The 11,580-nt window shown below is 37.5% G+C and overlaps 1 protein-coding gene across 2 annotated transcripts in view; it reads left to right on the top strand.

The window, feature by feature from the left end:
• The window catches only part of Rap1a (RAP1A, member of RAS oncogene family), an 86,134-nt gene that overhangs the window by 53,196 nt on the left and 21,358 nt on the right, over positions 1–11,580 (top strand). For both annotated transcript variants that reach the window (XM_028755638.1, XM_028755639.1), the window contains exons 2-3: positions 5,929–6,012; positions 10,291–10,359. In XM_028755638.1, coding sequence (XP_028611471.1) covers positions 5,956–6,012; positions 10,291–10,359 — 126 coding nt within the window. In that variant the 5' untranslated portion in view covers positions 5,929–5,955. The remainder of the gene's footprint in view (positions 1–5,928; positions 6,013–10,290; positions 10,360–11,580) is intronic.

Raw genomic sequence — 11,580 nt, 5'->3', positions numbered from 1 at the left:
CTCTCTCTCTCTCTCCCTCCCTCTCTCTCTCCCTCTCTCTCTCCCTCTCTCTCTCCCTCTCTCTCTCCCTCTCTCTCCCTCTCTCTCCCTCTCTCTCCCTCTCTCTCCCTCTCTCTCCCTCTGTGTGTGTGTGTGTGTGTGTGTGTGTGTGTGTGTGTGTGTGTAGGGTATAAGTGTGCTTGTGTGCTTATATATGTTAAAGTTAGAAGTTGATGGCAGATGTCTGTTTGTTGTTCTCCACCTTATATAGAGGTGTTCTGTAGAACTGGTTGGCCAGGCCGCCCTTAGAGTTTGCCTCTTATCCCCACCACAGCCCCCTTCTACCTGTCTCCACCTCACTAGTCCTGGAGTTACAGGCATGGACTTTCAGACCCACACCATCCTACTTGGCTTTTTACTTGTATGCTCTGGGAATCTAAGCTCAGGTCCTCTTGCTGGTGCAGTACCCACTTTATATATACTGAGCCATTACTTGGCTCCTTTCCTAGTGATTTCAAAAATATATTTATCTAGTTTGTTGACATTATATTTTCCATCGTTGTTTAAACTTGAGATTTTTCCGTGTCTAGAAATACTCATTACCTTTTTCCCAAGCAAAGGAAAACTTTTATATAACAAAGCCAATCCTCACACAAACAGTAATTCTTTCTTAATGATCAAAGCCTTCATGATTCAGTCCCACTTCTCAGATATTATACTCTTAAGATACAACTTAGGTTTCCAGCACCTGAGATGGGCAGACGTCAAATCACAACATCCTACTGTCTGTATGTTCCCTATCTCTGTGCTTGTCCTCTACATTCTGGTCTCAGTATAGACTCAGTAACTTACCCTTATTTTAAACTATGCTTTTTCTTCATCCCATCTACCACCTTTTTATGTAGATAATCATGATTTTTTATAAATCTCTTAATAATCTTTTTTATCAACAGTATAACCCTGGAAAGTCTTTAAACATTTATTTGGCAGCTTCTCACAGGGTCTATGAACTGTTTCTTTAGGTTTTGTTATTCTTAAATGTTTTTGTTTCTCAAATAGTTTTCTCAGATCTGTGGTTATCTTTTCTCATCTAAATGAAATCACCCCTCCACCTGTTATGAGCTTGCTTAACACTAGCTTCTCTGACTCATCTGTAAAACTAAAGATAATTACTTGTCTATAACCCCTGTTCCAGGGATCCATTACCCTCTTCTGGTTTCCTTGGATACTGCATGCATGTAGAGCACAGACATGCATGCAAGCAAAAACACCCTTACACATAAAATAAAATAAAATAAAATAAAATAAAATAAAATAAAATAAAATACATTTTTTAAAAAAATGAGGATAATTGGGATAAAACTGGGGATACGAAGAATGTTGTGTGGATTAAAAAATATTAACACATATAAAATGCTTAACACAGTGTATTGCACATTGGCAGATAATAATCAGTTGCAGGTAATTTTTTTTCTCTTATGTTCTGTGCTAACATTTCTACCCTTTTCTTGTTCAGTCCTCCAGATATATTAGTATTTCTTCTGATAAACTGGAGCGGAGTTTTGTTTTGTTTTTAGGATATATAGTCTGATGAAATACAGTTGGCATGCTATACCCTTAGGTCCCATACTCAGGGCTTCAGTAAGCCATGAATAAAAAATATTTCTTTACTGAGCGTGTTCATTTTTTCTTATTATAGCATACCTTAAATAACATGTAATGGTAATTTGTATAATATTTACACTTTCACAAAGCTGGTCATAACATTAATGTTTTATCAGGTATAATCTAGAAATGATTTAAAGTATATAGGAGGATATATATATATATATATATATATATATCTCACATGCAGATATTGTGGTATATAAGGGACTTGAACATCTGGATTTTGATATGTGGTGAGCATGAGAAGAATTCTGAGACCCACTCCTCCACTTATACCACATGGCTCTGTATGTACACTCCCTTCCCCAGGTGTACTAGTCTGGAGAGTATTAGAAACTACAGGAGAGGAGGGCTTCAAGATGAATGCCCTCAGAGAGGTAATAATTATAGTTTCATGTCAGAAACCTGCAGTTTTTATTAATGTTACAGTATTAAGATGGTTGTTTGTTTTAGAAGGTTAAATCTTATCATGGTTTCTGTTTCCATTTTCTCCTCCCTGAAACATGTTGTGGCCACTTGCCAGAGTTTTGTTCTGTCTGTTTTACAGTGTATGAAGCCAATAGAGAGCTGCATGTCAAGTGTCAATCAGTAAGCTCCAGCTTCCGCTTTAAAATAATGGCCCAGGTGTGGTGCTGTACACCTTGAATCACAGCACTTGGGAGACAGAGGCAGGTGGATCTCTGAGTTTGAGAACAGTTGGTCTACATAATGAGTTTCAAGACAGCCAGGGCTACATAACGGAGAGACTCTGTCTCAAACATAAGTAAATAAATGATATTGATGCTATCAGGAAATATTTAAGCATGTGGTGTATTATGATGGCACACATTTTTAATCTTAGCAATCCAGAGGCAGAGAGAGAGGCAGAGGCAGAGGCAGGTAGATCTCTGTGTGAAAGGCTAGCCTTGTCTATATAGCTTGGACTGTGTCTGCCAGCGCTGCATAGTGAGACTGTCGATGAATGAGTGAGTGAATAAGGCTACGGATAAAGGCATTTGCTAGGAGCACCTTTGGGGTTCCTGCTGTTACAGTTTACCTCAAATTTCTAAAATTTCTCATTCTAGTCAAATACTTGTTTTCCTTTAGTGAATTGTATTTTTTAGGTTCAATTTGCCAGGGAAACCTTTGTCTATAGTTCTTTAGTTTATGTAGTTTTAAAACACAGAAAACTAATTTAGGATTTATTTGCTTTGTAGAGGCAAGCAAATCATGTTACTTTGTAAAACTAGTGTTGTGGAAGGAAGAGTGAAGAAAAAAGGTTTAGAAATTGAATCATAACATTAAGAGTCGAGATTGACTTAAAACTTAACTAGAGTGCTGTTTCTCTCATTTGTCAGCAGTCTGAGCCAAAGTCAGATGCTTTCTGTTGCTTGTTGGGAGCACAGGACAGGAGATCTCCATGAAGACAGTTTACTTGAAAGATACAGTGTTTCCTTACTTGGCAGTGATACGTTAGAAGTAACTAACTCCCTTTAGAAGGAAGATATTAACTCCAGTTACTCTCACTGATAGTTTATATGTATGTGCTTGTTGTATAAGCTATTTTATTGTTTTTATAGATGTGCTTCTATGTATGTATATTCACGACCCATGTGTGTGAAAAATGACTTTGAAAGTTAGATATATTAACCATTTTAAGAAACAGAGGCTAAATATTCTGTTGTTAGAGGATTCCCCCAAGTAAATTGATCATCTCTGAATTCTTTCCCTAATTCCTGTTCCCCAAGAAAATTCGGAGGCCTTTAAACAAGCTTACTGTTTGCTATATTGTGACTACCTCATGAGAGATACATACTTGAATTAGAGTATTGTTGAGTTCACATAATGATTGTAATCCCCTGAGAGGCCTGGATAAGGACAGAACAGTGTGTGTGCCAGAAGCAGTATGCTCTTGTATGTAACCATCAATGCTGTTCTCAAGTAAATGAGAGAACCACCTAATACACAGGTAGGATCCCTACACAAGTTTGTCAAGCAAAAACCCACTAGATCTCACCTGTTTCCTGTGTCTCTGTGATAACATGTAGTTATTTTCAAGTCCTCTTCTTAGCTTTCCTCTCTTTTCACTGAATGTTCCTCAGTCAATTTCATATACTGCTGTGGTTTTAATTGCTACTATTTTTCTAGGCCCTTTCAAACTTGAGTTTTAAAAGTAGCTATCCAATTCTGTTACATGCTTTTCCCACAGGAATCTCAAATTTCTCCAAGCAATGAACATGCTTCAGTTGCAGGTGCCCTATCAGCCACTTTTTTGCTCAAATTAGATACCTAGAAGTTGCATTTGCCTTTCTTCTTTCTCCTTAACAATCATCTCTCATCAGTTAGAGTCCTGAACCAAGAGCACAGTCCCCTTCTCAGTCTAATGCTACTGTATCAGCATCAGGTCTCACTGAACTGCTGATGGGGCTTCCTCACTCCTTTACTGCTGATCTGTCCTTTTATCAGTCTGTGTTATATAAATATAAATGTAACCATAGTAACATGAAGAAAAATCACCATATCAGAGCGGAAGAGATGCTCAGAGGTTAAAAGTACTGGCTGTTCTTGAAGATGAACCAGGTTTGATTCACACACCTTCATGATGGCTTACAAATATCTGTGACTCCAGTTTCAGGGGATCCGGTGCTCTTTTCTGGCCTTTGTGGGCACCAGGCACACATTTGGTACACAGGCATACAAGCTAGCAGAATACCCATGAGTTTAAAACAAACAACCAACTGTTTCCTATTTGAGTAACTAGGTAAAATGTAAACTATAATAGGACAGGTGCCTTTGCACATCAAGTCTGTGCTTCACATTCCGTAACTTTTTTCTTTGTGTGGCAGGATTTCACTATGTATCCCTGGCTGACATAAAGTTCACTATATAGAGCAGGCTGGGTTCAAACTCACAGACATCTACCACTTGAATCTACCACTGGGGTTAAAGGTGTGAACTACCTCACCAGCCATAGTTTGTTTTTTTGTTGTTGTTTTGTTGTTTTGTTTTTGGCCCTATATTGAAAAACATGAAGAATATCACTAAGGTGTTTTTTAGATTTTTCTATCAATGTGTAAACTTTTTGAAGTGTCTAGTGGATGCCTGCTGTTTCACCAAGAGGCAGCCCTATTTCCTATCACTGTGTAAGCCCTGAGACTACAGCAACATATTTTCTTTTTTCTCATACTATGTTCTTTGCTTTATCTCATGTAGTTCAATATCCATGCTTGGTAGTAGTCCTTTTGATGCATTTCTAGGAAGTATATTTTCAAGTGAATTGATCTTGATAGTACTTGGAATTTAATCATGCTGAGAAAAACCAGTGTCTGCATAGAACATGCACCTTTACCAGAAGACTGGGAACACTGACAATTACCCATCAACTCTGTGGTTAGTCATTGAGTGAGAACTTGGTTTACTATTGGTCCCAAACTCAAGTGATCCCTCTGAAGATTTCTGGAATTGTCAGAGCCTAGTTCCCTTTCTTCTATATTTCCAAAGCTGCTTGAATTCTTTCTCCTGTAGCACAGCCTGAAAAGTATCTTCAGATAGAAAGTCAAGGAGTTGTATGTTTTGTCTTTCTTATCTACACGTTTCCATCCTCATTGTTTGTTATCTCCTGTCTAAAATACTTATCTTGTTTCCCCCAGTGCTCTAGCCGGTCTCTATAGGGTGGAAAGTTGTACCTTTGCTACTCCATATTGACCATTAGAAATTATTTTTTGGCTTTTACTTTGTAAGATAAGCTTATAATCTGTTTTTTTTTTTTTTGCAGCTCTTTGGATCTTAGTAGTGCTTTCTAATCCCTGCTGATACATGTTAACAGTATCTTTTCATCTGCTACTTACATCCTAAGAATTTCCAAGCTGACGTTTTACACCATTCAGCTATAAAATAACAATGAATAAAATATTACAGAAGTGCTATATGTTTTGGGCAAGTAAACTAGCATGTCGATTATATTAAAGCTCATGTGTGTCTCCAAATTATAGCTTTGCAAATAATTAGGGTTATGGTTGTAGTTTTAAGACTACATTGATTTTAATGCCCTGTTTTCTGATCACTCTTCAAAGTAACATGTACAGGCTTAACAACTGATACCTGATCATCTTCAGTAAATTAAAGAGTCTGGGACTGGTCTTATCTAGCTATTATTGAAAACTGTATGATTTTGCCCATAGCCTCTGTTTTGGCTACATAATGTCAATGGAAAAAATTAAAAAGCAAAACCTTGTATTTGATGCTATATTCTTAATTTATTTTGTAAGTTTGTGAAGTTTTATTTTTATTTTTTGTTTTCAGGTTGTTGATATTTAAACAGAGCACATCATGCGTGAGTACAAGCTAGTGGTCCTTGGTTCAGGAGGCGTGGGGAAGTCTGCTCTGGTAAGTTAGCCACCTAGCTATAACTATCAGTATTAACTAATACATAGGATGTGGACATTAGCTTGTTTTCATGCTTCTAGTCAGTAAGGAAAAATGAGGCATTGTTCTTTATAAACCTGCTGTTTGTAGCCAAAGACGTACAGCTTAGACTGGCAAGTCATTTACACTCTTGTATACTAGCTGCTTATTGGCCACCAGTATTTATGATTCAAAGTGGGACATAATTTTTATTGTCAGGAAAATGTATATTCCACTGGGGAAAAGTGTTATAAATTGTCTCAGAGTAGATTCTCCTTTACCTGACTTCAAGTTTGCATGGAATGAAAGTTAATTTTTGCATATATGAGGTCCCATGCCAGCCTCTGGGATCACAGCAGCAGATAAACAGTCTCTCATGGAGCTCACAGAATAGTAGAAAGTAGACGTAATAATACACAGTTAAAGAGCTACTTGATGCTCTGAAAGAAAAATTCAGACTTTTAAGGGAGAGACTGGCAAGTGGCCCTTAGCTTTGATAGCTGCAGGAAAGGTCAGAATAGCTAGGCATGAGTAAGTGGGAGAAAGTGAGGTGACAGGAAGGTAAAGGCTCATGTGACTTAAACATGCCTATGTAGGGATTCTTGGGGTGCTGGGAAACAGGTGAGTTAGCCATGTTTTATTTAGCAAGTGGACTTTAACCTCTGTCATTTAGAAGAGTGGGAGAAAGTTGGGAGCTAGTTAAGTCCACTAGATTGGTTAGGTGCTCGGTTAGGGGCATGCTAGTGCAGAAGAGACATGTAGATGCTTGAAGATTGAATAGGAGGAGACCTGAGACCGACTGCCGGACTGGGAAGCGGGGTGTAATAGTGAAGAAATAAAAATGCAAGTCTGATACTTACAGCATACTCAAGTTGCTCAAGTAAAATGCATAAAATACACAAATGAATCTTTAAGAGTTTAAAAGGGGCTTGTGATACAATATCAATTGCCATGAATGTCGATCATATTTAATTTCATGAGAATTTCATTACTGTTAACATGTTAGGGATATAAATTAACACTTCTGTGGAAATGAGTTTTCAAATGCATGTAATTTGGTGGAGGGGAGAAAAGGGTCTCAGTGTTAGCCCAGACTGGCTTTTAACTTGATAATCCTCCTGCCTCAGTTCCCAAGTGCTAAAATTACAAATGTGTACCACAACACTTGGATTTATATATAACTTTCAGTCCAGCAATTTCTATCTGGACTTTTTTTTAAAGATTTATTTATGTATATTGGTGTTTTGTATGTACTGACCTGTGATATCTAAGATGGGGCATGCATAGGGAAAACAGGTACTAGTTAGGCTACCGTTTATGTTTGTTTTTCCAAAAAGCTGTAGGTATTAGGGCTTGAGAGATGACTGAACACTTAAAAGAAAACACTGTTCTTGAAGAGAACTTAAGTTCAGTTGTCAGAACCCCAATTAACTAGCTCACACTCAGCCCCACATGAACCTTTGCCCTCTTCTGGCCTCTGTGGGCTCATACACATTAACAAAACTACTTATAAATAAGATTGAAATGACTTTTTTAAAAAGTTAGAAATGCTGAGAAGAAGGAACTATGAAATACATGGACTGTTGTTGTAAATAGGTTGGGTAGATGGAAACAAGAATGGTAATAGGATAAAGAAATAAATTAAATTTCAAAGGTGCAAACAGAATTGTCCAGGGAGAGAATAGGAAAGAAGAGCCCAGGACTGAGTTCTGAATAGGTGTCAACTGTTAGAGGATAGATAGGATTGAAATATCCAGCATAGAAGAAGGTCTCTTGTACTGTTTGAATTCATAGGAGTGATAGAACAGGACACTCAGTGTCCTCTAGTCTCTGCACACATGCATGAACACACAGTTTTAAGATACAGTACCATGGTAGAATGTTTATCTAGCATGTCTGGGGTCCTGGGTTGTATCCTCAAAACAGGAGTGAAAAGAGGGAGAGTACGATTAAAAATGTTACTGTGATTATATACTGAAGTTCCTTTAAGTAAGTGTAGATGACCTTAAACTGCATATTTGTCTTTGTTAATAGACAGGCATATTCCAGACACTTTTAAAACTGTCTAGGATGTATTTCAGAATTATTATCTGTACTTGCCATTTAGTGAATGATAAATGTTCTTTGTAGTATACATTCAGATATGTTCATTCAGTATACTGCAGATGAAAGTATATCATTCTCCCTAATCTGGATGTCCCAAGGCTCTCAGTTGATTCCTGAAACCATGGGTTGTACTGAACTCATATCTGAACAACTCTCTACTCAGTGATGACTTGGTCAAGGACGAAATAAAGAAAGAAATTAAAGATTTTTTAGAATTTAATGAAAATGAAGGCCATCATACCAAAACTTATGGAACACAATGAAAGCAGTGCTAAGGGGAAAACTCATAGCTTTAAGTGCCTACAAAAAGAAACTGAAGAGAGCATACACTAGCAACTTGACAGCACACCTGAAAGCTCTACAACAAAAAGAAGCAAATACTCCCAAGAGGAGTAGAGGGCAGGAAAAAGTCAAATCAGGGCTGAAATCAACCAAGTAGGAACAGAAAGAATTATACAAAGTATCAACAAAGCCAGTAGCTGATTCTTTGAGAAAATCAACAAGATAGAAAAACTCTTAGCCAGACTAACCAGAGGGCACAGAGACAGTATCCAAATTAATAAAATCAGAAATGAAAAAGGAGATGTAACAACAGAAACTGAGGAAATTCAGAAAATCATCATATCCTACCACAAAAGCCTATTCTCAACAGAACTAGAAAATCTGGAAAAAGTAAGACTTAAGAATCAGAAAGATGGGGCTGGAGAGATGGCCCAGTGGTTAAGAGCACTGGCTGCATTCCAGAGGGAGAGTTCAATTCCTGGCGTGCAGGTGTACATACAGATAAAGCACTCATATACATTAAATAAATAAATAAATCTTTAAAAAAAGAATTAGAAAGATGATGTATTATAAGTTCAGCTGGCAAATGGGAAGTATTTCTGGGGTACAAGTGAAACTCTTGTACCTTACTGATACAAATTGGTATAGTTATGTTCTAATTTTATTTTGAGAGAAAAGTTTTATCTTAACAGGAAAGGTGATATGAAGGAGGAGCAATGGTGGGAGGAGTAAGGAGAAGGAGAGGAGGGGGAGGAGCTAGGAGACAGAGAGAAGGGGGCAAGGGAACATGGAGCCTGTCTCTGCTAGTCAAAGACAGTTGATATATCTAGGTTGGGTATTGGGTTACACTTCTGATTGTATGGTTATCTTGTTATTGAGCATTACAGAACTTATAAAGCCTTTGATTAACATTTTTTAAAAAATAAATAAAAATAAATAAATAAAATTCAAGCAAACAGATACTCAGTAACATTAAATTTCCTTAATTCTTTCCTACAGTTTAAAGGATATAAACATTTAGAACCTTTATTTCTTTCCTTTTAGACAGGAAGTTGCATATTTTTTAATGAGCTATATAATCTTGCTGTCTGTATCCCTGTATTTAAAATGTAATGTAATCATGCATGGTTCAGCACTATAATAGCACTATTGACAAGTTTTTCATGTGACCATCTCTTTTTGTAATAAATGTGTTCTTCATTTATGTATGCCTTTTTACTGGATATAATATTGATGATTTATATTTGTTGTTATGCAGAATTTCAACACAATTCCATTTACTATTTTTTTAAAGTATTTTTTATTGGATATTCTATTTACATTTCAGATGTTATCTCCATTCGCCGCCATCCAGAAACCCCCATCCCACTCCCCCTCCTGCTTCTATGAGGATGTGCCCCAACCTAACCCCTCTCCCACCTCCCCACCCTTGAATTCCCCCACCCCCACCCCGGCATCCAGCCTTCATGGGACCAAGGATCTCCTCTCCCACCTATGCCCAACAAGGCCATCCTTCCTTACATATACAGCTGAAGCCATGGGTCCCTCCCTAAGTGCTCCCAGGCTGGTGGTTTAGACCCTGGGAGCTCTGGTTGGTTGGTACTGTTACTCTCTCCAAGGGGCCACAAACCCCTTCAGCTCCTTCAGTCTTCTCTCTAACTTCTTCATTGGGAACCCCATGATTGGTTCAATGGTTAGCTGTGAGCATCCACGTCTGTACATGTCAGGCTCTGGCAGACCTCTAAGGAGACAGCTATATCAGGCTCCTGTTAGCATGCACTTCCTTACAATTTTTAATGTTAAATAACACTTAAGAATATTTGATTTTTCTTTCAAGTCTTTAACCCTAGTTTGTTTGTTTTCTTCTCTCAGACAGTTCAATTTGTTCAGGGAATTTTTGTTGAAAAATATGACCCAACGATAGAAGATTCCTACAGAAAGGTAAAATGCAAAACAGCGTGTGCGTGTGGGAGTAATCCTTACAACTTTTAAACTTGGTCATGGAATTGCTTTTTAAAATAGTTTTGAGAAATAATAGAAATGTGCCTGTGCTGGTTTTAAATGTTTCACCTGGGTAAAGCTTGCGCCACTGGATACTGCTAAGGAAAGGGAATGCTCTATGTGCTGTCTGCTGTGTACATTTTCCCAGTGGGAAGTTTAAATAGAAAAATATTACAAATGAATAATAGGCATATTTTTAACTACTGCTTGTTAACAAAACCTACTATTATGATTGAAATTATTCATTAACTTTTTTACTTGGTTTATAGAAAATGTAAGGATATTTACCTTTTAGAGTATCAAAAGTATTAAAAAAAATTGTGTAATGGTATATGAGAGTACCTGTCATGTTTCTCAGAGTCTGTGGGACATAAACTGTTAAAAGAAACTTCAATACAAACTGTGTGTCATTAATGTGACAAATTTCCACTCTGCTGCAGAGTATTGATAAAGAGAGAGAAGAAAGCTGTATATAGTTAGTATAGGCATAGATAATGTGGGAAATCTCTCTTTTTCCCTAATTTTGTGGTGAATTCAAAGTTCTCTTAAAGGAGTGAAGTTGGATCAGGCATGGTGGTACATACATGTAATCTCAGCTCCTAGGAAACAGGCAGGGAGAGATCTACAAGTTCAGGAACAACCTAGTGTACAAAGATGCTATCTTTATTAGGGAGTCGAGTAGGGAGGGAGGAAGGAAGGGAGGGAGGGAGGGAGGGAGGAAGGAAGGAAGGAAGGAAGGAAGGAAGGAAGGAAGGAAGGAAGGAAGGAGAAAGGAAGGAAGGAATTAATTTAGGGAAAGACTAAGATGTATTTTTAAAAGAAGGAAAATAGTTGATCTTGACAAAAATATTTTCTATTATAAGACTAGGTAGAACTATGAAAAGTTTTCATGATTTTTATTTTCTTAAGTATCCAGGGTTAGGGTAGTATAACAAAATATCATAAAAGAGCCATAGTTACCCCTCCTTCCAAAAATCAAACCTATGTCTCACCAGAGAGATGTAGCTGGGCTTTATTACTTCTGGGTTCTTCTTTTTCCTACCCTTTATTTTATCCCCCCCCCCCAGTTTTACCCCTTAACACTGGATAGGAGAGAAATAAGAATAGAGGAGAGAGAAGAGAGGAGAGAGGAGAGAGGAGAGAGGAGAGAGGAGAGAGGAG

This window comes from Grammomys surdaster, unplaced genomic scaffold (assembly GCF_004785775.1).
Source record: "Grammomys surdaster isolate TR1022 unplaced genomic scaffold, NIH_TR_1.0 126071, whole genome shotgun sequence".
Classification (NCBI taxonomy): domain Eukaryota; kingdom Metazoa; phylum Chordata; class Mammalia; order Rodentia; family Muridae; genus Grammomys; species Grammomys surdaster.
The sequence above is the reverse complement of the archived record's forward strand: the minus strand, read 5'-3'. Positions and strand labels throughout refer to the sequence as shown.